This window comes from Eublepharis macularius, chromosome 1 (genome assembly GCF_028583425.1).
Source record: "Eublepharis macularius isolate TG4126 chromosome 1, MPM_Emac_v1.0, whole genome shotgun sequence".
In the NCBI taxonomy this organism is placed as follows: domain Eukaryota; kingdom Metazoa; phylum Chordata; class Lepidosauria; order Squamata; family Eublepharidae; genus Eublepharis; species Eublepharis macularius.
This window is the reverse complement of record NC_072790.1, coordinates 206,121,433-206,148,561: the sequence shown is the minus strand read 5'-3', so window position 1 is coordinate 206,148,561 and position 27,129 is coordinate 206,121,433. Positions and strand designations below refer to the sequence as shown.

General features: G+C 43.5%; 1 protein-coding gene across 3 annotated transcripts in view; it reads right to left on the bottom strand.

The window, feature by feature from the left end:
* The window catches only part of ATL2 (atlastin GTPase 2), a 49,286-nt gene extending 24,651 nt beyond the window's left edge, over positions 1-24,635 (bottom strand). For 2 of the 3 annotated variants that reach the window (XM_054985331.1, XM_054985348.1), the window contains exons 1-2: positions 24,549-24,629; positions 643-902 (exon numbers count right to left, since the gene is read on the bottom strand). In XM_054985331.1, the coding sequence (XP_054841306.1) occupies positions 643-902; positions 24,549-24,618 (330 nt within the window). In that variant the 5' untranslated portion in view covers positions 24,619-24,629. Of the gene's footprint in view, positions 1-642; positions 903-24,548 lie in introns of all 3 variants that reach the window. The other variant, XM_054985339.1, reaches the window with a different exon arrangement.
* Positions 24,636-27,129: the final 2,494 nt, after the last annotated feature.

Below are 27,129 nucleotides of genomic sequence, written 5' to 3'. Positions count from 1 at the left end.
AAGATTTCATACTGCACACAAAACCACTTTGCTTCAAAACTGAAACTGGTACAGCAGAACTCGTAACTATTATATACCGCTCCAAAAGAAGACTGAATAAGTCATACAGACTTCTTCATAAGACAGAAGGGAAGCACTGCTATGTTTTTCAGCAATCAAAAGGACCATATTAAAATGTTACAATCTGGAATGTATCACTGGAAGTAAACCTTCTACTAAAGGCATTCAGAACTGGTATTAAACCAATAAGGGGTACATAAGTTGAAGTCACCCACGTAATCAATTTAAAAATAAACTAATGTCAAAATCAAAGCTATTTGTTTTAAAGCTTTAAACACCCAAGCAGTTGTTCCTACTGAAGACCCTTAATTTCCAGTCAGACTGAAAATATATACAAGTCTCCAGCAATATTAAGTCTCATTCAGCCATTCTAAGAGGTTACAATTGTTTGTTGTGGCAATATAAAAATGCCATTGATACCCAAACTACAGCTTTCCAGTTCCCGGGCTGGATCAAAAATGTAACATTAAAGTTTAGATCACTAAGCTAAAAACCCAGATGAAATCCTTCTACTAAAAAATACAATAAAGCTGAATTATGTTCAAATTACTAATTTTAACAGCCACCATTTATGATACCCACCTGGTTGTACATATACCTAAGCATAAAGTCCAAGAGAAAAGATTTGCCTTTACGGAATGCACCAGCTACAGATACAACTACTATATTGAGATCTCTTATGTGTTCCTGAAGCAAGACTCTCTCCAATGCCGATTCATCCAATTCAAAGTTATGATCATCTTCATGAGCAAGAACAATCTGTATTGGACCTGGCTTTTCTGTAACCACCTCATCATCAGAAGCCAAAAAGGCATTTTCTTCTGCATCCACATAATTTTCCCCTAGGAAATAAAATTTTAATACATTAGATGTGCAGACCAAAAGAAATGGAAACCAGAAATACAAGCCAAGCATCCAGAAGAATAACACAGTGAAGAACAAGCTACAGATACAAACCACAAAGGAATCCTTTCTATCACTGTTCTGTTCCTGGGAGCCAGCATGGTAAATTAGAGTATCAGATTAGGATCCAGGATATGCAGGTTCAAATCCTCACTCTGCCATGGAAGTTTCTTGCCTGACCCTGGGTTTTCACTCAGCCTAACCTCTCTGACAGGGTTTTTGTGAGATAAAATGGGAGGAAAAGAGAACAGTGTGATCTGATCTGGATCCCCAATGGGGAGAAAGGCAAAAAAAAGAATATAAATATATCTAAGTAGGGTATAAATTAATGAAATAAATATGTAATTCCCCACTCAGCATATATGCAAAGAAACTGAAACCATGGTGATGGAAAGTGTTTTCAAGGCATAGCTGACTTACAGTGACCCCTGCTGGGGTTTTCAAGGCAAGAGACTAACAAAGGCCTCTGCAACCTTGGTCATCATTGGAGGTCTCCCAACCAATTACTAACCAAGACTAACCTTACTTGCTTAGCTTCCAAGATCAGGGTTGTCTGGGCTATCTAGGTTAAGAGTGATAGTGCCCTTGCTCTTTTATGCAAGCATGCTTGCTGCAAAAGTGGTGACTATAGAGGGATCAGCAAGTAGGGCTCTGCAACATGAGGGAATAAAACTCACCTGTTCTACCAAACATAGAAAAACCTTTGTCCTGAAATGGCCAAATGGAAGTTTAAAAAACTGCAATGAATCATGTTGAATGGAATAGTACAATATTCACAAGTCAGGCATCTAGTCAAATCTTCACCTCTCAAGGAGGTTATTCAGAGATTCTAATAATATCATGATGTTAAAAGAACTGTTTGCATGCAAAACGTCTTAGCAGAGAAAGTACACTTGTTTGTCTGGTAACATTAGCAGATATTAGCTGCGTGTTTAAGGTCTCCACTTAAATTTTGAATTTGCTCAAAATAGCCAGCAAAATCTTCTCATACTTCACAACAGCTGATCAAGTGTTTTAAAGACAAGCTGGGATGTAGGCATGCAATCTGCATGCTTTTAAATCCAGATAAAATTAAATTTGAGGTGCAGTTCACTGACACAAACATTTCGTGTTATTTGCTGTTGGCAGCTGAAGTGGACATAAGGCCTAGTAATTGGGACTACAGCCCAGCTGGGCAATATTACAATAAAAGTGAAGTATGTGTGTTATATACTGTCAAGTCACCTCCCACCTATGGCTATCCTATGAATGACTGACTAACAAAATGCTACAATAATGTAGAATGGGTGGGGGCACCATCTTTGGGGGGCCCATAAAATTGGCCCCTGGGGTCTAATTTTCATAAAACCAAGTACAGAGGACAGTCAAGGGTAGATTCCATCCAAATTTGGTCAAGTTTGTTGAAAAATGACCCCTCCAGCCCACCGGATATCTCCAAGAATTATTTTCCCATAGAAAACAATGGGGTTTTTTTCAGAAATACCTGAACCAAATTAGAGAATCAATTCAGAATTTGGGGGGATTCCAATTTTTTTCTCAGATTCAGTAAAAAAAATCAGATTCCTCAAATTATTTTGGGATGCACACCCCTAGTCAGAACCATTTACATCTTTAAGCACTGGCATACTTGGAGTTCGATTCCTCATCCCCAGCACCTTTCCTTCTTTACCAGCTACAAATTTGCAGCTGGGCTCCAATACATAGACAAATTGCAGTCCCAGTTATTGAAATATAAATGTGATCTCTAGGGCGGAAGGCATTTCTCCACACTTGGGTATGTTGCTTTGGGTGTAAACTTACTGGGTAGTTTCTATGTTGTTTAATATGTCAGTCTTAAAATAGATTGTGCTCTGTTTCAGTATTTCTTAAACTCTATTTTGGATTACTGCTCATTTTAAAACCTGGCAAATTGCATTTATAGACTTTATTACATTGTTTATTGAAATGTCCTTGAAACTGACTGTATTAATTCACACTGTGTAATCCTCCTGCAGTCTCAGTGAGAAAGGTGGACTATAAATAATGTAAATGGAATAAATTATAAATTATAACCTGTATAATCAAAATTGTTAAAGTTAATAGAATATAGTAAAAGAAAACCTATTTTACAAAAATGTGGGCAAAGTTTTCATCTAGTGCCACAAGAATAAGACTTGATGATGAATTTAATACCACCAGAACAATTTTATTACCATTTTAACAAGGAGGTAAACAGGGATAAAAACAGTGTTGCACTTATCTGTAACTGTTGTTCATCGAGGTCTTCCGTGCAGGCACACATGGGACTGCGTGTGTGCAGGCCTGCCGATATCTGAGGTTTTCTAGCTTAAAAACACTAGGGGGCACCCTCTCCTCCCAGCATGCATGCGCAGCAGCTTTCCTGCCAAAACAGCATCTAAGGTGGCGGGGCACCCCCGGTTACCTCAGTCCTCTTTCACCACCATCCTCTCAGGTAAGTAGAAGAGCATTAGTGGGGAAGGAAGGAGGGTGTGTGCGCCTGCATGGAAGACCTCGATGAACAACAGTTACAGGTAAGTGCAACAGTGTTTTTCATCGTCGGTCTTCCTGTGCAGTCCCACATGGGAGATTAACAAGCTTAATTACCGGGGTGGGAGCAGATGATGTCTTGTCACAGGAAGATCACCTGCTGGGCTGCCATGCCTACTGTTGTCTTCTTCCTGTCCAGTAATGTCTGATGAAGGTATCAGCCGATGCCCATGTAGCAGCCTTACAGATGTCTTGGACTGGGACACCTCTCATCAGCGCCGCTAAAGATGCTTGGGACCTGCTGGAATGAGCATGAACCTCAAGAGGACAAGGTAAGTTGGCTGCCTTATAACACAACACGATGGCCTGGACCACCCACCAGGCCAATGTTTGGGGCCTGGCCATTTTCCCTTTCTTGGGGCCAGAAATACAAATGAAGACTTGAGAACCAACTCTGAAGGGTCTAGTGCGATCCAAGTAAAACAAAACAGCCCGCCTTACATCTAAGGTATGTAACTCCCTTTCTGCCTCTGTAGATTGACTGTGGAAAAAAACATGCAAGACCAATTCCTGGGACAAATGAAATTTAGAAACTACCTTAGGGAGGAAATCAACCTTTGGTCAAAGCACTAACTTCTTGGGGTGAACCTTCAAGTAAGGGGGTTCACAACACAAAGCGGCCAATTCTCCAGTCTAAAGTGACCACCACTAGCAAGGCTACCTTCAGGGACAGCAGCCTCAGATGGCATGTAGCCAAGGGCTCAAATGGTTTAGACATGAGTCTGGCCAGGACTAATGGCAATGACCATTGAGGGACTATAGCTGTAGTCGGTGTAAAGGTTATTCAACCCTCTTAGGAATAATTTAGAAGCATGATGAGAGAAGACTGTCTTTCTATCTATAGGGGAATGAAAGGCAGATATCGCGGCTAAATAAACTTTCACAGAAGAATTAGACAAACCCTTTTGTTTAAGGCACAGTAAATATTCTAAGATATCAGGGAATGAGCAACCCAAAGGGTCTAGTCCCTTCTCCCAAGCGCTAAATTTGTCCCATTTCATGGTATACGACTGGTGCATCGATAGGTGCTGGACATTCAGTAAGTCATGGGCTACACCCTCAGAGACAGAGGGTCCTGGAGTATCAGCCAGGCTGTCAGCCGAAGCTTGTCTATGCTGTGGTGAAGAACTCCCCTCCATGACACTAGGTCTGGATTCTTTGGAAGGTGGTAGACTTGAGTCTGTAATCTCATCAGTCCGTGGAACCAAGGTTGTCTCGGCCAGTAGGGGGCTACTACGATTGCTGAGGTCTTGTCCGCATGGAGTTTGCCGACCACCCTGGCCAGCAACAGAATGGGTGGGAAGATCTAGTAGAAGTGGTCAGACCATTGGAACTAAAATGCATCTCCTAATGATCCACGGCCTATACCCCCTCTGGAGCAAAATGAGGTAATTTTTCAATTTTCTTCTGACATAAACAAATCTATTTCCAGAGGGCCCCATTTTACAAAGTTTTTACACCTCCCAACCGAGAGTAGATGCATCAGTAGTGATAGTGATGTTAAATTTCAGTTGGCCAAAATGCACTCCCTTAAGGAGGTTGGGAGCCTCCAACCACCAATCTAAGGATTTGAGAACTCTCCTACGGATGCTTAGCTTCTTCTCCTGTGTATCCCTTTCTGGGTGAAAGGTTGAGGTGAACCATAGCTGCAAGGTCCGCATGTGTAGTCTAGCAAGGGATACTACTGCAGTTGTGAAGGCCAGTGTTGAGGCCCAACAGGGTTTGAATAGACCTCGCAGAATGGAAATCTACAGCGCTTGAATCGGCTCGCTAGAACTTTAATTTTCTGTACCCTTTCTAGAGGGAGAAAACCCTATCTCGGTTGCCATCAAGGACAGCGCCTCTATAAGCTGTACCATCCTTGCTGGTGTCAAAGCAGACTTTTTTTGGTTAATAAACAGGCCAAGCTCCAAACAAATGGACAGCGTAACAGAAGTTTGCTGAGCCACATTATCCACTGAATGGCCCATGATTAGTCAGTCGTCCAAATAAGGGTAAATACAACAGCCCTTTGTTCATAGCTATGCCACTACAACCACGACACACTTCGTGAAGATACGAGGTGCTGTCGACAACCCAAAGAGGAGGACACGGTATTGGTAAACATGTTTGCCATAAGTGAAACGCAAAAATTTTCTGTGCTCCTGAAATACTGACACAGAAATATGTGTCTTTCAGGTCCAAGACTGCAGAGGAAGGAGCATCAGGACCGTTTGCAATGTGGTCATCCGAAACTTACGTACAGCTACTGACCTATTCAACTCACGTAAGTCTAATATTGGCCGTAATCACCCATCTTTTTTCTCCATGACAAATAGTTTGGAGTAAAACCCCCACTGTGAGGAGTGGTCACCAACTTCCTCAATAGCCTCCTTCACTAGGAGGGCTTCTAGTTCTGCCTATACCCCTGAGAGAGACAGGTTCAGTAAAATTAGGGAGTCACAGACAAGGTAATCCAAAAACTCAATTTTATACCCATACCCATAAAGAACTATATCAAGAACCCAACTATCAGAAGTGACTTTACACCATTCAGAGAAGAAAGAACTCAACCTGTCTCCAAATTTGGGTTCAGGGCCCTGTAATAGTCAGAACTGCTTCTGGCTATGAGCCTGTTCTTTTGGGTGCTGTTGCTGGGAGCCCCGTTTATTCCTAGGGTTCTGCTTCCTTCTCAAGAAGTTGGGACTGGTACGCATGTCAGAGCCTGTTTAACCTGTGTAGAGCCATGTTTAATCCTGTAGTATTTAGTCTTCTTTCCCTCTAGGCCCCAGCACCTGCAAGGAGCCGAATCCAAGGGAAAGGAAGCTGTCTTATCTATCTGCTCGACCTTGGCCAGCTCCACGTTCCTCTGAGAAGCTTTGCTGTGCGAACTCAGGGGGGAGGCTGAGCTTGGGGAGTGTGAAATGTAACCACTTTCGTTTTATGATTCATTCCTATCAACACTTTGGTCAGCCAGGATCTCTAATCCTGGATTATGTACATCTGGACTTGAATGCTGTCTTTCACAATAAACCTTTTGAAATCAAAAGACCTTGTCTTCTTGCAGAAGGGAGTGAGGCAGACTACCAGGTCTGTAATGACATAGCCTGATTTATACGACCGGCTAACAGCCCTCATGCCGCTCCTGTACTGTTTGTAAAAAAAGAAGGATGGCTGCTTAAGGCTCTGCACCAACTTCAGAGGAATCAATGCGGTATCAGCAACCAATGCCTATTCCATACCACTCATCAGAGATCTACTCAACGTCGTGGCACAAGGTAAGATCTTTTCCAAATTAGATTTGAAAGATGCCTACTTCCATGTAAGATTTAAATAAGGAGATGAATGGAAAACCACATTCAATACGCCATTGGGCCAATACGAATACCTTGTAATGCCTTTTGACTTATCTGGCGCCCCATCAGTATACATGTCCATGATCAATGAAGTGCTACATAAACATTTATATAAGGGAGTGGTTGTTTACCTAGATGACGTCTTAGTTTACTTGAAAACAAAGGAGGAACATGTAAAGTTGGTACGAGAAGTACTAACCACATTAATGTGCCACAAACTCCCTATAAAACTTTCCAAATGTGAATTCCACAAAACAGAACTGGATTATTTGGGCTATCGAATATCAGGGCAAGGATTAAAAATGGATCCTGCCAAAATAAGAGCAGTACAAGAGTGGCAAACTCCTTCTACTCGTAAACAGTTGCAATCTTTCCTAGGGTTTGCCAACTTCTACAGAGACTTCATAGAGGGCTTCGCCCAAATTGCCCTTCCATTGACGGAGCTCCTAAAAACAAAAGATAAAGGAGAGCAAGCAAAAAAACCCACCTCCAAATTGGAATGGAGCCCACAATGCCAAATAGCCTTTGAAAAACTCAAAGCCAAATTTACATCTGAGCCCGTATTACAACACCCCGATGAAAATCGACCTTTCATAGTACAAGTCGATGCCAGCGATGCAGCCATCGTGGGGGGGGGGGTGCTGCTACAAAAGGGGGAAGACGGAAAGGCCAAACCATGTGCATACCTCTCTAGGAAATTCTCTGAGTCTGAACGGCATTGGAATGTATGGGAAAAAGAAGCCTTTGCCGTCAAAATAGCTCTCACAGTATGGCGTCACTGGCTTGAAGGGGCCCGATACCCTTTCGAAGTTTGGACAGATCATAAAAACTTAGAAGCACTAAAAAGCCCGAGACGCCTTAACGCCAAACAACTCAGATGGGCAGAATTCTTTTCCAAATTTAACTTCACCCTCAACTTTTTACCAGGAAAAACTAACTTCCTAGCGGATGCTCTATCACACATGCCCCAACATCAGAGCAAGAGGGAGGAGACTATTGACACAGTGTTTACTCCAAACCAACTAGGAGGCGTAGTTACAACTCACAGTCAAACTGCACAGACTCGAGCAGAGGAAAAGGGGTGGAGAGCAAAAGTAAAAAGCGAGGTGGAAAAAGAAGAGGAGGGAGCACCCAAAGCAAAAATGTCTCAGACGGCGGAGGGAGACTGGGCTAAAGATGATCGACTGTATATACCAGCCAGTCTGAGAAAAGAAATTTTACAACGTTGTCACTATGCCCGTACTGCGGGTCATTTCGGCTATCGGCCTAAAGGGCTTAGGCCCCAGCACCTGCAAGGAGCCGAATCCATGGGAAAGGAAGCTGTCTTATCTATCTGCTCGACCTTGGCCAGCTCCACGTTCCTCTGAGAAGCTTTGCTGTGCGAACTCAGGGGGGAGGCTGGGCTTGGGGAGCGTGAAATGTAACCACTTTCGTTTTATGATTCATTCCTATCAAAATGTCAGGCTATGTCATTACAGACCTGGTAGTCTGCCTCACTCCCTTCTGCAAGAAGACTAGGTCTTTTGATTTCAAAAGGTTTATTGTGAAAGACAGCATTCAAGTCCAGATGTACATAATCCAGGATTAAGGATCCTGGCCGACCAAAGTGTTGATAGGAATGAATCATAAAATGAAAGTGGTTCCATTTCACACTCCCCAAGCCCAGCCTCCCCACTGAGTTCGCACAGCAAAGCTTCTCAGAGGAACGTGGAGCTGGCCAAGGTCGAGCAGATAGATAAGACAGCTTCCTTTCTCATGGATTCGGCTCCTTGCAGGTGCTGGGGCCTAGAGGGAAAGAAGACTAAATACTACAGGATTAAACATGGCTGTACACAGGTTAAACAGGCTCTGACAATGCGCACGCCGCATAAGGCTGAGAATTCTGAGAGCGACCTCTAGGGTAGAACTTGTATTGGGATCTCCCAGAACTTTGTTGCTGCTGTGGGAACACCCCGTAAGTACGAGCAGTCTGTCCTTCCTTTTTTGGGACAAATATTCATCTATTTTCTCTGAAAAGAGAATTTTTCCCTCAAAGGGGAAGTCCTCCACTCTATTCCTAGTCTCCGTGGGCGAGGCGGTGAAGCGCAATCATGAATGTCACTGAAGGACAACAGCCAAAAGCAGTGCCCTGGACGAAGTATCCGCCACATTGCAGCTAGCATTTACTGGATGGTGAGATAAACGAACCGCCTCTTCCCGGATCACTCTAAAATAAACCCGCTGGTCCTCAGGAACCTTGGGAATGAAGGTAGCCACCTTATTCCAAAGCAACAGTTGGTATGCTGCCATCATAGCAGAATAGTTGGTGATCTTGATGCTAAACACTGCTGAGGCATACATCTTCCTGCCCATTGCATCTAATTTCTTCCCTTACTTATCTGAAGGGGTCGAATGTGATCCCTGCCTCGGTTTGGTCTGCATCTCCTCGGTGACTAGAGAAGCTAGAGGAGGGTGTAGAGAAAGGTAGGGACAGAGTTCGTCCCTGATCTTATACAGGCTCCCAAATTTCTTATTTGTGGCTGGAGTAGAAGCCGGTCTCACGTTCATGTTCATGCTATCAACAAAGCCTTCAATTACAGGGAAGGCAACATTAGTTGTAGATCCAGCATAGATGTGTTGTAAAATTTTATCTTTGGATCTAGATTCGGAAGATGAAATATCAATTTCCAAGGCCTTAGCCATGCGCAAGAGTAGTTCCGTGTACGCTTGGAAATCATCAGAAGGAGATGGCTTGTCCATGGTTCTGACTGTATCATCCAGTGAGGGGGCGGACAGAGGATTGGGGCTCCATCTAGAGCAGTGTTTTTCAACCTTTTTTGTGCAAAGGCACACTTTTTTCATGTAAAAAATCACAAGGCACACCACCATTAGAAAATGTTAAAAAAATTTAACTCTGTGCCTATATTGACTATATATAAAGTAATTCTCTTGAATAGGAATCAAATAAACACAAAGAAATTATTTTATAATTACTTTATTATGAAATAATACTTTATTTTATAATTGTTCATATTTCTGTTTACTTATTATCAAAATGAACACAAAAGAAATCAAATAAACACAAAGAAATTTTCTGATTACTTATTCAGTGCGAAACCTGGGCCTGTTTGGCTGAACACAAAGATGATATTCTGGCAGGAATCGAAGAAAGACACACACGTAGCTCTTCGTCAACAGCTCTCAGTCTCTCTCTGTCTTTAGTTTTCATAGCAATCAGGCTTGAAAAGCTCATATCACACAGATATGTAGTAGAAAGTGGGAGCAATGTCAAAATAGCTTTGTTTGCCAGAACGGGGAACTCCTTGGCAGTATCCAACCAAAAACTGTCCAAAGGTAGATCAGCAAATCTTAGCTTGAAACCACGATTTCGTCTCAGTTCAGTTAGTTCCTCCTGCTCCTGTAAAGTCATGTCCTTTCCACCAACTGATGCTGAGCTATAGGGGTCCCTAACCCACAGTCAAGGCATTCAGTGGAGACAGAAGAGAAATAAAATGACAACTTCTCCTCGAGAGTTTTTAAATGTTTAACTATTATCTCACACAGTGCAGCAGTGTGAACACCTTGCCATTGCTTGGTGAGTGTGAACATTTCAAGATTGCCACTTTCCACGTGTTGATGCCAGAGTTGCACCTTTGAACGGAATTCATTTATTTTATCTGTACTTGTAAGCAGGTTTTCATTTCGGCCTTGCATTCATGTGTTCAGTTCATTCAGATGATGAAAAATATCTGCCAGGTATGCCAGCCTTGCACACCACTCATCACTTGCAAGCAGCTCTGCGTAATCTGACCTCTCATTTGTCAGAAACACTTTAACTTCCTCCCGCAGCTCATACACATGAACCAAGACCTTGCCACGCGACAACCACCGGACCTCCGTATGAAACAGCAAGGTTTTATGCTTCGCTCCCATCTCCTCACACAAAGCTGCAAACATGCGACTTTTCAAGGGTCGTGACTTTACAAAGTTTACCATGCGCACAACATCATCCAACACAGGAACTAGGTCTGCTGGTAAAGACTTGGCTACGAGGGCCTCACGGTGTAAAAAACAATGCGTAACAATCACATTTGGATTTCTTTCCTTCACTCTGCTCACAAAGCCTTTGGTGCGCCCGACCATGGCTGCAGCTCCATCGGTGCAGACACTTGTGCAGTTTTCCCACTTAAGTCCTCCTTGTTCAAGGTATTCTGATGTGACCCGAAAAATTTCTTCTCCTGTTGTTTTTTCTGGCAATGCCTTGCAAAAAAAGTTTTCTCTAATTGCATCACCATCCACAAAACGCACATTGGCCAAGAGTTGAGCATGTCCACTGATATCAGTAGACTCGTCAAGTTGCAATGCAAATTTCTCACTGATACGGATCTTTTCCAAAACCACACTTTCGATGTCTGCAGACATGTCATTAATACGTCTGGAAATTGTGTTGTCTGAGAGAGGGACTTCGGCTATTTCCTTAGCTGCTTCAGGTCCGAGCATCTCCTCTACAATAGCTTTGCAGGCGGGAAGTATTAATTTCTCTGCCACAGTGTGCGACTTTTTTGACTTGGCTATAAGTTCAGCAACTTGATAGCTAGCTTTAAGAGCTCTTTCATTTACCTTTGTGGTTTTTCTCATGAAAGTTGCCTGTTACTCCGTGTTTTCACGCAGGCGAACAAAAAAGTCCGCATTCTTGTTTTGAAGCGAAGGGTATTTCGTTTGGAGATGGTGTTTAAGTTTACTTGGGACCATAGCACTGTTAGATAGCTTTTCACCACACTCCACGCACCGTGGAGTTGGTTTCTTTGCATCTCCGGTGAAAGTAAATCCAAATGAAATATAGCTTTCACTATATTGCCTTGTGCCAGAGAATTTGCTTGAGCTAACCATCTTTACTTTCTTTTGATCCCCACTCATACTTGGGCTCTCATCTTGCTCCGAATTTTGTTCAGAGTCCAGTTCTTTTCTCTTCAAAAACTTGTCCATCACTGCAGTATCTGCTCCTGTCTCACTGTCACTCAGTACTTACTGCGCTTGTCTCCTCCAGATAGCCGCTGTCCGTCACACTCAGCGCTCTTCTGCTCATGTCTCCTCCAGATCCATCAGTCAGCGCTCTTCTGCTCATGTCTCCTCCAGATCCATCACTCAGCGCTCTTCTGTGCTGCGTCCGCAATAATCCTCTAGAGTCCAGATCCATCGGCGCTCTTCTGCGCATCGGCGATCTACTGCAATGTCTCCTCCTGTCTATTTGAATCTAATGATTGGTCTATTTGTGAGCCGAAGCCACATGTTACGGATGAAATTGGAATTTTTCCCACAGCACACCAGACAATGTCTCACGGCACACTAGTGTGCCACAGCACAGTGGTTGAAAAACGCTGATCTAGAGTAAGTGTCCCATTCAATGCCCCTTCCGAGAGTTGGAATGGCATCCTTGAGCTTGAGAAAGAATGTCTTCTCTCAAGGTTGTTCGGCTCGGATCTGGGGTGAATGAGAGACAGAGTGAGTCGGGGTCAGCGCAACAGGTGTTTCGTGGGCCACCGAAGGTGTTCAGCTTCTAGGAGTCTTAGAACCCAATGGGATCGGATCTGTAGCTCCGGTCGGAACCGATGGTTCTGAGGCACTGTATTCTTGGGTCGCCCTCGATTCTGAGGCCAATGGTTCCAATCGAGGCCGACCCTCCGACACAGTGGAGAAGATCAGCGGAGGGTCTTTAATACATCTGTTTTTGTTTTACCATCTCTTGCTTTTATGCCCCCTGGCCTGCAGCAGCCTGAATCATCTTTACTTGTCAGAAAAGGCATCATATGCTGACATGAGGAGGTCTTAACAGCATGACCTGAAAGATCTGCTTTTTTCTGCTTATTTTGTAGCATCTGGTCTCTGTTTTCAATAATGTGGGTAGAGATTAAGTACTTTTGCAAGAAAGAAAGTCTTAGTAGCAGACAGAGCAAGAGAGACAATGGGTTAATGCTCCACTCAGCTAAGTGCAGAGTCACTTCAGTGAGTGGCAGGATACAACACAATAAATTTATTTGGGAAAGTGTCAGAAGCAGCTTTGGAGCCACATGCAACAAGGCAAAGAGTCAGTTAATTCATACCACAGTTGAAATATTTGCTTTTGGTTTCCAGCCTCAGAGCAGTTCTGTAAGCCAATGCAAATCAGTGAGCTATAATGCAATGTAAGCAGCTGAGCTCTCAGAGTAAATTAATTTTCAACTGGTCAAGAAAATGTTTAGCCCCCTCACTTTGTTGGGCTCAAGTGTAAAAAAATGTGTAGATGAGGCAATCATATATCTAAATAGAGGAGATGCCATTTGTAGCATCTTAATAAGGTCAAGACTGACAAACTTGCAGCCTTCTTCTACAAAAGTGTTCCTGTGTAATGCTGCACTGGTAGTAGCATTCCTCAAAGAGTGAGCTGGTATTTCACAAGGAACCTCTGCGAAAAGAGTTTTTAGGAGTTTCGATAATGTATGTTTTGCTATTGGCACCTACTGCTGCTGAAGACATTTTCTTCCCTAAACTGAGATGAGATATATTTAAGAACAGTAAGACTGACTTTCTAATTTGCACTATTCGGAACAGAGGCCTTAAGCCTCCTTCTGACATCTAGGTTGTGTCAGAGCCTCTCCCTCATCTATTTAGGGTACAGGTATAAATATGGTAGCCTTATCTCTTGCAAACTATGCAGTTTGGAATACGGTTTTGGAAGACAGTACGAGGCATCACCTTACTATTGGGAAAGATACAGAGTTCAGGTCTGACTAAATCTTCTGGCAGACGCGAACATAATAAGGAAGATAGTCTTCATTCTCAGCCTTCTCAGGGGAACATCCTTGACTGGTTCAAATGGATGCTTGGTCAGGGCTGTGTAAAATGTCTACTGAGTGAGGGCTTCCCAGTAAGAGTTGTAAATTCTGAGCATAAACTGTTTTCTGAATGCTAGGAGAGTGTTGGCCACCTCTCAGAAATATCCCCATCTTAGGGAGGTGTTCTTTTCTATTTCCACACGGTTAAGCAGAGTAAGTCTAAATGAGGGAGCCAAATTGGTCCCTGCTGTAACTTGACCGGAGAGGTCTGTTGGAGGGTGGAAAGGCATGGTCTGTTACTGGTAAGGGTAGTAATACATAGAGGAGGCCTAATGGCCACTGCAATGTCAGGGCATCTGCTTGTGAGTAAACAAATCTTGTCATGTACCCCGGTAGTTGATGGCTGTGTTGGGGCGCACACAGGTTCATTAGGTGTTGTGAAGTGCAGTGTTATGAGATGTTTCTTAAGGGACTATTCCCGTTGTCCCCTCAGCCAGTCTGCCTGGGCATTGGATATGCCTTTGATGTGTACAGTTCTGATTGAAGCTAGGTGACCATCCTCCCAGGTAAGTATCCTTGCTGCCACCTGTGTCACTTCAAGGTCTTGAATCCCCCCTGCTTGTTTATATATATTTTGTCTGCAACCTTGTCCATACAGAGCTCTGAACTGGAACAGGGCCAGACAAATTGCTCCCCTTTCTACGTCATTGATAGGAAGACATGCCTAACCTGATTCTTACACCTGTAAATATTTGTTGTTCTCGAGGGATCATGAATCTTTTGCTTTGCATTGGGTTGGTGACCTTAGCTCAGATGGGTTTTGATCTGAAGTGGTATCTGAATGGGAAGATCTGTCTTCTCCATGCTCTGTTGTTAATGAGTTCTAAGAAAGGTCTGAAGTGGTCTTGCCTATAGACGACCCCAAAGGTATTGCATTGTAGGTAGCAACTAGCAAACCCATCAGTTTCAGTAGTGTTGTGAGAAGTGAGTTTGCACTCTGATGACAGTCTCAGTCAGCAGTTTGGTCTTCCTGACCTTTTCTTTGGTGAGGGATAGAAAAAACCCTTTTGGTGACTGTGATCTAACCCAGGTGTTCAAGCTTGTAGGAACTGAATGGTGAACTGAGTGTTGTGGTGAGATTTTCTCTTGAACCGATCAGGAGATCATCTGGGTACAAGTGAACATGAATACCCCCTGTCTCTGAAACTTATGATGGGGTTGATCATGAATTTTGTAAATACTCTTGGTGTGATGGACAGGCCAAAACAGGATGGCTCAGAACTGCCAATTTTTAATTTTAATTTTTTTTAAACATAAAATCTTAGATATTTTTGATGGGCTGTCAGAATTGGTACATGGAGGTATGTCTCTGTGAGATCTGTAGATGTCATGTGTTCTTCTGATTGATTAATCACTGCGACTGAGCACAGAGTCTCCATTCAGAAGTGATATAATTTGATAAACTTGTTCAAAAAACTTGAGGTCTAATAACACCCTCCAGTCCCTATTCTTTTTAGGGACTGAGAAGAAGACTGAGTAGACCCCTTTCTGGAGGGCAGCTTTCAAATTGTATGGAATAGCCTTGTGAGACTATGTGTAAGGCCTGCCTGCTTGTCAACCTAAGCTTGATGGTAAAGAGTAGTTGGCCTCTCACGGGACAGCTAGCAAGTTCTGTCTTAGAGATCTGGGTATTAAGGTTGATCTCTTTCCCTGTGTGAAGAACTGTCTGTTTGATCTTGGGAAAAGGTAAGCATTATCCCCACAATACAGCTGGAGAGCTGGGACTGAGAGGACTGGTTTACCCAAGGCCATGTGGCAAGTTCATGGCAGCAGTGAGAATTGAACCTGCAGAGTACTGCATCACTGTTCAGTTATTTAACCACTATACTACAAGTGCGGTCTTAAAAAGACCCCCCTTATTAAAGGGTTGCCTAGATTAACCTCAGGATGGCCATTTGGAATCTTGTCTGGACCTTAGTAGTGTGTGTTGTGAATAAAAGGCTGAGGGCCAATGGATCTCCTCTCAGATTGTTTGAGTGTTTTTGGCAACACATTCTTCTGTCCTAGGTCTCAATCTAGATCTTTCCCAGGGCACCCCCAAATAGCTCGTCTCTCTGAAAGAGGTAAGCCAGGATGATATTTTTAGAGTTTGAATCTGCTGGCCATGCTCTTACTCAAGCGTGCCAGCTTGTCACTGCTGTCAAGACCATAATCCTAGAAGAAAAAGGTAAATGTATCCAGGATGATGTCTGTCTTGAAGGTATTGGCCCTTACATTTCTGTTTGCCCCTTCAATGGGGGCAGCTATTGTTGTACAGGAGGAGTTGGATCAGTTTCCAGATCCATACTCCTGACACTCTTGAGGCAATAGAGACAATAGCTGTAGCCTTAATAGCCATGGTCACGGCCTCGTGAGCTCTTGTTAGCATGGCCTCTCTCTTCTTGTCTAAGTGGTCTCTGACTGATCCTTACCCATCTTCTGACCAGAGCCCAAATGACTGAAGAGTAGCCACTGGAGGTTCCATTGCAGGTACCTGCAACAACTCATAGCAAAGAAAGGTAGTGAGTACAGGGGTATTTGGGGGGGGGGACGACCAAGTTTGGGGATTATTAATTGGCTTATGGTTTAGAACACTCAGCCTTGAACCTTCTCCACAAATATTCTGGAAATGGGAGGACCTTTTCTGAGGAACCTTCACTAGGAAGCGACTCGTTTCCCTGGGTTGGATTTGGTATTCCCAGTCTAAGGGTCCTACTCCCCCAAGACTAATTTTTACAGCTCTAAGGCTGAGAATGTCTTAGGTGTAAATTCTGGTAGACCTCAGATTCTGACAGCTGGACTGACTGTTCTGGTAGGGATCTTTCTTCCTTTTCCACATCTGAAGGAATTCATCCTTCTCCCTGTCATTACAAACTCTATCTGAGGGCGATCCCCCTGCTCCGTGGGGATCCCTGACTGATAAACATTACAAACTGCCTTATTCTGACTCAGACCATCGGTCAGTGTTATCTCCTCAGACTGGCAGCAGATCACCAGGGTCTCAGGAAGAGGTTTTTCTCCTTATCTACCTAATCTCTTAAACTGGAGTTAATGGGGAACATGCCTGGATCTTTGGCATACAAAGCAGAAGCTCGTCCACAGAGCTACAGCGTTACTCATGGAGGGAGGAGGAGGTAGACACCACACCACTATTTCCTCTCTCCTGGTTAGTCTTAAGAGTTAAAAGGTTCAAAGACACCAGCAAAATTGCGCCCTTTATACATTACCCATCTGACAGGGAAAGGCAGGGCTAGATCCTGTTGTACAAGCAGGACTAAATCCAAATGGGAAAGGCCTGCCGTAAAATCTCCAGCCAGGAGATTGGCATGGCCACATTCACATGGAGCCAGGGCTGAGGAGATTCCTGGAATCTTTATAGGGCCAAGGTGCTTCTGACTGGTAAAGTAACAGGATTTCCTCCCTCACAGTCAGTCTAATTGCTGACAGGAATTCTGGAGGTATAACATGCTCGGGGGGACACTTACGTGGCCCTCCTGGGCTTGTCAGCTGGAGCTCTGGGTGTCTGGATTATGTTTCAGCCATGTTTCTCCTGCCAGGAGATTGGCAAGTGTGTTGCGTTGTTTCCCGCCAAAATTGAGCTCCAGCAGGTGGCGCTGTTCTCAGCTGGCTGGCTGAGGCATGCTGTTTGAACAAGCTCCCTCTGTGGAAGATGGAGCTGTTGAGAGGCCTGCGTCTCTTCCAAGGCCATTTTCTTGCCGGGGAACCCATACAGCCTCAGAGGCATGCTGGTGCCGGCTGGGCCTATTCCCGCCATTGGTAGGACGGCACTCCATGGGAACAGCCCATATTCTCCTTGCCAGGGAACCCATACAGCCTCAGAGGCATGCTGGTGCTGGATGGGCCTGTTCCCGCCGCCGGTAGGACGGCTCTCCATGGGAACAGCCCAAATTCTTTTCCATGAAGCTTTCCTCAGAGTCCGATAACTCTCTAGAGACCATCTCGTCCTCTTCTTTTCTTTCTTTGGCAAGAGGAGTAAAAGAAGAGGAAATGGGAGGAGAGTAAGGTAATGAAGTAAGTTAAGGAATAAGGTAAAGAATGGTTTGAGGGAAGAAGAAAGATAAACAAGAGATAGAGAGAAAAAAGGCAGCAGAGCTAGTCTGCTGCAGAACTGCTCTCCCTGGAGGCAGGAACAGAACTGAAGAGAGGGTGGTCCCACAGGCTAGACAGGAAGAGGAAGAAAGTTAGTTCCTGCCTCCCTGATTGGATGGTGGGAATCACCCAAGATGTCCTCCGCCTCAGAGGGAGAAGGAAAGTTTTCCAAAACAGAAGATTTTCCAATGCTACATTTTTCTCTGGAAAATTATCCACACACGTGCAAATATAGTCATGTATTCTAGATGATGCTCCCGAAACATTTTTAACTGGATGTTAACATGTTTGAACCGTTAATCAACTGATACACATTTCAGAAAATATAGCTTCCAGAATGGGAAATGTGATTTAAGCTAATCCACATAAATAGAGCCAGTCAGAAATGCTAGTTTAACTGTAATGTCTAAACCTAAGCATTCATATGTTAGTGTTCTAGCTAGTATCTCCCTTACACAAGTTCCAAAACAAGGATCAATTGACAGTTACTGGCTAGACAAGACATTCCCTAGCAGCCAAGAAGGCACAATGCACCCTTATAGGTTACAGCATGGGACATTAAGTTCAGGGAAAGCTTTGAGTAGAAGTGATAAAGTATGGTACTTTGTATATTTTCCCCACAAATGTGAAAATACATTAAAGGCTCCTGTTCAGTATATGTAGAGAAATCCTATGATGTTATTCAGAGGCAAGTCCCATTGTGAGCCGTGGAGCAAGGACTTGTAGGGAAATACTTCATTTTATCTTCTCCTGGCAGCCAGCCTTCACGTGCTCACCTTTCCTTACGTCCTCCTCTCCTTCAAACCCACTAAACAACTTACTTTTTATTTGCCCCCCACATCTTCACCTATATTTCTTAATTTATTTCATTTATACACGACCTTTCTCCACAATGAGGACCCAAAGCAGCTTACATCATTCTCCTTGCCTCCATCTTATTCTCACAACAACCTTAAGAAGAAGGTTACATTGACTGTTTGTGACTGGAATAAGCTTCCACAGCACAGTAGTGATTTGAATCTAGGTCTCCCAGATCTTTACTCTGAAACTCTAAACACTACACTGGCTTATTGGGGGGGGGGGGTGCTGTTGAAGAGTAGCAAGCAGCCAGGATTGTGAGAGTCATGGGGTATCAAGTAGCTTGATGGTTGCTTCTGAGCCTGGCCCAATTATCCTCCTTCAAAGGCTGAAGTAGCCCTGCAAAGGGTCCTGCCCCTTCCCTCTGGTTTTTACTGTCAAAACCCAAGCCTGAAATACCAACTGAACTATTTTGGTTGCCTCCCCACCTCTGTGTTTTTAAAAAGATTTTTCTGCAAACCTGGTGCATTTTTCAGGTGTGTAAGAAGATCTGTCTTAACCATTCATGGTTCTAAACATTTAAGTATCCTCTGATCTTTGCTATTAGCATATAAGACTATAGTAGAAACTGAACCCCAGATAGTTATCCTGAGTGCATAGACAATTTTCTAGTAAGTTTATCTCTGGACAAAAATTTTAAAGTATCCTTTCAGATTTTTAGAACTCTGAGTTTAGTATTTGAGGTTCAAGCAAAAGAATCCAAATGTTAATTCAAGTAATAATAATAATAATAACAACATTCAATTTATATACCACCCTTCAGGACAACTTAATACCCACTCAGAGCAGTTTACAAAGTATGTTATTATCCCCACAACAAAACACCCTGTGAGGTGGGTGGGGCTGAGAGAGCTCCAGAGAGCTGTTACTAGCCCAAGGTCACCCAGCTGGCTTCAAGCGGAGTGGGGAATCAAACCCAGCTCTCCAGATTAGAGTCCCGTGCTCTTAACCACTACACCAAAGGGGCCAAGTCACATTTGGATGTGGCACACTGCAATGAGATACATGCCCAGCATGCACATACTCAAGGTCTATATGTAAACATTTCATTCTAAAACTGCAAAACATAGTGGCCAGTTCCTATTATCCTTCCACTTTAAGTGAAAAACTCACTAAAAGCTGCCATATATATATGCACACTGCCTATATCACATGCACTCAATGGGTACATGAATGGTTTTGCACATGTTATTTCTAGCTGAAATTCAAGTATCACCAAAATATTGTATTTATTTGCTTTAGCTTGCATTTATTCATTAGACAAAACTACCAAGATGCTATAATATGTATAGTTTTTTCCCCTAAAACACACCAGCCTATTCACCCTAACATCAACTGAAAGCTGAACTATATGCAACTCTGGAGTTCTAAGATAGTTGTTATTCAAAACAAAAGAGCTATAGGAGGGAGTATTTTTAAACCAAGAATACTATACTGCTCTGGGTTTTTCATGGATTAATTTTATGTTTTTGTGGTTTTATCTTGTTTTATTTTGTGAGCCACCTCAAGAAGGTTGCCAAAGACACAGCATATAATTCTTTTAAATAAATCTAGTCCAGGTTTTCCCCCACTCTCAGCTGCTTTTTTTTTGCACTTTTGCGCTCTAATCATAGAACTCCCGTCATTTGTACTTTGGCCCTAGGATACAATAAGATATCACATACTTCAAATGCAACAACATCACAGAACATCGTTATATGACACACCAATTTGAAGACCTTCCTGAAAAGGTATTGTTCAACCTTTTCAGAGACTGAGAGTGTTAATGCAAGTAGGGGCCAAGTCACAATTGGAGACCTCCCAGAGTAGGGAATCCGTAACTGCAGCACCATCACAGTTAAGGCCCTAGATGTCACTGTTACCAACTATACTTCCAAAACAGAAGTTACTTGCACATCTTCAGGCAAACAAGACTACATATGGGGAGATTACTTAAAAGTCAATACTAGTATCCTTCATTGGACTCAGAAATGTTGGTAAACCATGCAGCTCTTTCAATATTGTTACTTGCACCTCACAGGATATATGCCAGTAATCCAGTATTTGAGGTTCCCATAGCATGAACCATGGTGGTTAGATCTTTCCCAGAACAGGAAACGATAGACACATCAAGCAAAGACAGAAGGCCACAGTCTTCAGCTAAGTATACTATCTCCAAAACCTCTACCCAGCTGGCTTTGCCACTTTGCTTTTTCTTGAGCCCTGCTTCCCCACCCTTTAGGATTCTCCAGCCAAATGCTTCACTGTGTTCACACAATAGGTATGCTAGATACTACTGACTTCTGTAGTCCCACATCTACTCCTGACATTTTGTTTCCAGGATATAACAGGTCTACTCAGAGCAGAGCTTTATTACTAGTTTGCAGATTAACTCTGTGTATTAAAGACAAAGTGCAACACTATATAGCAAGGGGGTTGTAAATCTTTTTATATGATGGATGTCACAATTCCACTGGTTTGTTACCGTGAACGGATCCGGCCTGGCCATATATCAGAGGGCACTAGCAGATATTATACATATGCAACTGACAGAATTTTCAAACAATTTAGGAAGCTCACATTGCCCTTTGCATCCTGCATTTTGCCTCTTGAATTGAGCTGCAAAACTGCTGGGGAAAGACAGAGGATTTTTAAATATTTTAAAACACGCACCAAAAAGTAACTAAGTTTGTGTATTCCTAGCTGAAACATTTTGTTTCCAGGCCAGAATGTCAAGCCTTTTTCTTTAATGCCATGACACTAGGGATGCAAACAGGCTGGCTTGGATTCACTGGAGCATTTTCATGGATGAAGCAATTTCCACCTGTTAAGTAACACTTTCTCACTTCCCCTGTCCCACTGCAGCTTAAATGCTGCTCCTGCACAGGAATAGCATTTGGGGTGGCATTTTTGGCTGCAACTGGAAGCAGCAGTGAGAAAGTCACACTCCATGGACTGAAGCTGTTCCATCAGTTAAAAACTCTGGTGGATCCAAACTTTTTCCTCTTTTGCAATGAATAGAATCATCTAAAAAGTTTCTCCCCAGAAAAAGGTTGCACATTTCTACATAGAATTTAGTATCTTATTCTTCCTCTTCTAGAGGATACCAACATCTACATAGCAAAGTAACTATAGAGAAAGCAGAAAAGGGTGAGAAGCATGGGAAACTACAGAAGATATGACAAGATGGGTTATAACTACACTGCTGTTGTAATAATAGTGAATGGTTTGTTTCCTATATTTCACTGAAGTAGAAGCACATGGTCTCTTCATCAGAAGTGGCCATTAGACCACAATATGCTCCTTGTTCCAAGGTTTCCACTAAACATTGTAACAATTAGTATCTATCCCGAATCACTAAAAAATAAACAATTGTTTCATAATCATGTAGGCATACCCTACAGGATACATTCTATTTTAAGTTATTTAACATTGGGAAAACTATGTTTGCTCCAACATATCTGCCTCTGATCAAGCATTACGTGTTTTGTAACACTGCATCGTTAACTGTTGGTACATCCTATCCAGAGCACTGTTTTCAATGAAACACGTAGGGATCAGAATAGCCTTGAGTTTGGCCTCAAATGCACAGAGCTGTGATGCAAACACTGTGCAGCAAGGTTTCTAAATTCCCATCTTTCCAGAAGCCATCTGACACATGGTAAGAAACTATCAGGGAAAAAAAGAGGGATCACAGTGCAAGTCCTGAAGGCTCTCTTGATCACACCTTTTGAAAATCAGCTTGTTGCACTGAACTACTGTAAAAAAAGGAACAGGGTTTATTTGATTTAAAATTTGGCAATCAGCTCAGTTACTTCTAAAGTTAAGAACTAACTTAAAATTTAAATAGTGTAAGTCATACAACTGCAATGCATATCTGTCAATTCAGGGACCAGCTTAAAATTTAAACTAGATGTAATGATTAAAAGTTTTTTTAAATGTGAAGTAACAAAGCCCATGCTCTAATTTTAATGTTTCCCCCACATATTATGGACTATTATTCTGATATTATGAATCTGCTCGTATTGCCTCAATTAAGACTACTTTTTGGTTACTTCACTTTCAAGAACAGAAACAAGTAATTTTACCTAGCCATTATTAGCATGTTGTGAGAAATATGTCATAGTCATGCTGCAATGTTTGAGCATAATACAAATGTTCTATGTACATACCAGGGCTCTACAAGTTTTGACTAGGTGCAGGCACCTCTCATTATCTATGGTCATCTCCATCCTCCCAAGTCCTTTGACGTAGGCAAGTAAGGGATCTTGCAATATACACACAATGCCAAAGAACTATCATCTGCAATGTTTATTTATAGGGAAAGGGGGAAGCAGTATTATACAAGCGCTACATCTCTCTCTTTTCCTCCTCCTCCGTTGTTGTTGTTGAGAGAGAGAGATCTCTCTCTTTTCCTCCTCCTCCGTTGTTGTTGTTGAGAGAGATCTCTCTCTTTTCCTCCTCCTCCGTTGTTGTTGTTGAGAGAGATATCTCTCTCTTTTCCTCCTCCTCCGTTGTTGTTGTTGAGAGGCTGCACAGCAGCACAACTCAGACTTTCCCTATAATAGGAAAAGCAGTAGTGAACAAAGAATCATATTACATTCAGAGTAATTAAAAGTAGGTCACAGCATAAATAAGTAGAACGCATTGCATTATAATCAGAGGAGATTTATCCATATAACCCTGCTGCCTCAACTACAAATCACAGCTTCAGAGAACCTACCAGAGGCAGTTCTTCCTCCACACCTATCATACGCATGACACAATTGGTTCGTTACACCATATACCCCTGTTACAATAACTCCTGCTACTTGAAAGTAATCAGTCATGCACAACATCTTAACAGCTGGTCTTCACTAGCTCTACCACCTGACGATTAAATACACTAGAGTCAATGCTGCAAACACACCTTCCTCACACTTACCCCCTCATTCCAAATTACCAATGTCCAATGAACACCACACTCAAGTTGACCCAGTCAAGGAGCCTACTTAAAAATAAACCAATACATTCACTCTCCTCCTAGTCAGATTAAAAATTTTGCTGCCCCCTTCAGAAGCAGCCCACAGGAGGTTACAAGACCACACGCACCACAGATCAACAATGAACTTGGGCACAATGCTACATGGGTAATGCACATCATTCACACTCTCCACACACCAGTCAGAGCTTGCTAAACAGAACATCCCAGAGGCAAATCGGACTGCTGTTTGTCATACTTTAAGAACCTGGGTCTGCTACTTCAATCACTAACCCATATCGATGGAAAAGATTCTACACTCTGGGCAGCAGCTAACACCACTTCCTATGAAACCCACCACCTACCCATGATCATGATACACCACATCTTCCCACCCTGAAGCACAGCCATTGGCCGGAACGCACCTCTCCCGTCATAACCCTCTAAAGTCACTGTAAATCTAAACTAGACAACTCGCACCCTCCCCCATACTCCGACTAAACCGTTTTGCCATTCAGCCCCACATCATATGTCTTCCACTGAACTGGAGACGGCTCACGCCCGAAAAAGTCTAACCAAGCCTAGGCTGCCATGTCACCCATCTGCCTGCTCCACATACTGCTCTACGTGCCACACCTGCCGGCCGCCGGACACCGAAACCACCGGGAAAGAGACTACCCACCGACCTCCCTCAATGACTAGGCCTCGCGACCCCCTACCCCAAACGCTGCCTGGCCGAGAGGAGTAAGGGAGAAGGAAGTGAAAGAGGTCGCTGTCTTCTCACACAACTGCAGGCGCCGGCACCCCCTCTCTTGCCTTCCTCACCGCGGTGCCCCCTGAGGAAGACGACTCCCTCTTACTCCCCTTCCCGCCCGCGGCAGTTTCAGGACAGAGGCGGCTGCGAGGCGCTAGCCTCAAGGCCTGCTGCCCATGCCTCCCCCTTCAGTCAAGACAGGGGTTAGTTACCTGCCAAGACCGGCTGTAGACGCGGCAGCTCTACTCGCTGCCCAAACCGAGCCGCGTCCCCTTCCGCCATCTTGTCCAGGTTTAAAATTAACTCCCCGTGACGTCAAACTCCGCCGCGAGCCCTTTATCGCCGAGCAGCGCGCGCGCGCGGCGTAGTTCGTCAACGCGAGGTCCTAGCGCCCTATGTTTTCTAGCGTTCTCACGGCTGCCCTACTTCGCTGCAACAGCTAGAGCGCATGCGACCTTGTCGAAGCGCTTTCCCGCGCGCTCGAGTCTACTGTTTGAAGCAGTCTGTGAGATCCCCCACATGTTCTCGGGTCCTAAAGCCCGTTGGGTAAATGTCACATGGTGAACTAGGTTTCCGAATTATTCACATAGGATATATGATATCAAATGATAAAGCGCTCTGAGCTTTACGACTCTGCTTAGTGGTATCAACTTTGACTTGGAAAATTCTTGGAGACTTGAGGGCAGTGACTGAGGAGGAGAAAATTTGGGAAGGAATTTACGTATAAACGAAGGTATACCACAGAGCTAGGGTTGCCAGCCTCCAGATGGTGGCTGGAGATCTCCTGGAATTAAGCCTGATCTCCAGCCCATAGCGATGAATTCCCCTGGAGAAAATGGCAGCTTTGGAGGGTGGACTCTATGGCTTTTACGCTACTAAGGTCCCGCCTCTCTTCAAACCCCACCCTTTCCAGGTTCCACCCCCAAAATCTCCAGGAATTTCCCAAGCTGGAGCTGGCAACCGTACACAGAGCCCACCCTCTGCCATTTTTTCCCCAGGAGAACTGAACTGTGTAGTCTGGGGATCAATTGTAATTCTGGGAGAACTCCAAGCTCCACCTGATTTGATTCCCCACTCCTCCTCTTGAAGCCAGCTGGGTGACTTTGGGTCAGTCACAGCTTCTTGGAGCTCTCTCAGCCCCACCCACTTCACAGGTTGATTATTGTGGAGATAATAATAACACACTTTGCAAACTGCTCTGAGTGGATGTTAAGCTGTCCTGAAGGGCGGTATATAAATCAAATGGTGGTGGTGGTGGTGGTGGTGTAGTTGCTGTTACTGAGCTGCTGGGCCTGGGTGAGTCATGGACCTAGTGGTATTGAGTCGCCCACTGATTACTGCCGAGCCCAACCAAAAAGGCCTCCCTCAAAGGCCAAAACAGCCCTGGAAAGGGCCCTGCCCCCTCCCTCTGCCTTTTATTTATGGAACCCAAGGCATGAAGGCTAGCAATACGGTTGTGGTTTGCCTAGCAATGGCTACAGAGGGCATTTGTTTCTTAAAGCTACAGGTGCTGTTTTTATTATTGGGGGTGGGGTTAACCCCCGCAGTTTTTTTTTTTTTAAAGATTTCAGATTTTTCTCTAAACCTGAGGCTTTTCTCTGGTTTGTAGAAAAATGTCTTGTCTGTTCATGGCTTCAGTCTATGGATTTAAATATCCATCAATTTGGTGATGTGAATTTGATAAATTCAGGGCTTTTTTTCAGCTGGAACGCAGGGGAACGGAGTTCCGGAACCTCTTCAAAATGGTCACATGGCTGGTGGCCCTGCCCCCTGATCTCCAGACAGAGGGGAGTTTAGATTGCTCTCCGTGCCAGCGGGGCCACCAGCTATGTGACCATTTTCTCCGAGGGCAACCCACTGAGTTCCACCACCTCTTTTCCTAGAAAAAAAGCCCTGGATAAATTGATATCACTATAGTGCTTTAGCAGTTACCCGATATCAGCTGCATTTATTCTCAGTGGCTCAGGATATGGAATAAAGGCCAGACTGATCAAGGCCTAGAAACTCAAGTTTGCACCTCAGAGCAGCTGACGTCAAAAGCATTTGATACCTAGGAAAGAGCAACGGGCATGTACTCCTATATACATGGTGGATAATAAAACAGGTTAGGGAAAACAATCCACTATGCTATGCTAAGTGGATCTGGGTAATCCGTCTTTATCCTCACACTACATATTTCAGTTATTCACAATTCTCTGAAGTTGGTGGTGTTGCATTTAAGGTAGTTTCAAGTCAATCTGGCTAATGTATCATGAATGTCTTCCAACACATTGATTTGAGGATGGGATAAACTGTAACAACATATTTTAAATAATTAAAATAAAAGTCCCAACCAGGCTTACTGGCAAATGTGCTGGTATTCCAGAGGGATAGCTATGTTAGTCTGATGTCAAGAGATCATGTGTGTTCATGTGTGTGTGCATTAATTTGCAGCACAAAGAGTAAAGAAAATTAGTTGAAAGAAACAAAAGTTTCTTGCAAAATCAGAATACTGAAAAGAAAGTGGAGATGATATTTAACATCCTAAAACAAAATGAATGGTTGCCATCTTGCTTGGACATTGTCCAAAGTTTTTCTGCCTGAACAGACTTTCATACTTTATTATGTCTGCTTTGGTATTTTGGCAGTGTCCCAGATTGTAAACACATTCATTAATTTCTGGGATTTTATTACTCATCCAATATAATGTAATTAATACTTTTGAAGCAATTAGTAGATTTGCTGTCAATTCCTCTTGCCCCTTTCAAACAGCATCCTTAAGATAATCAAACATACGTATCAGTTGATCTTGGT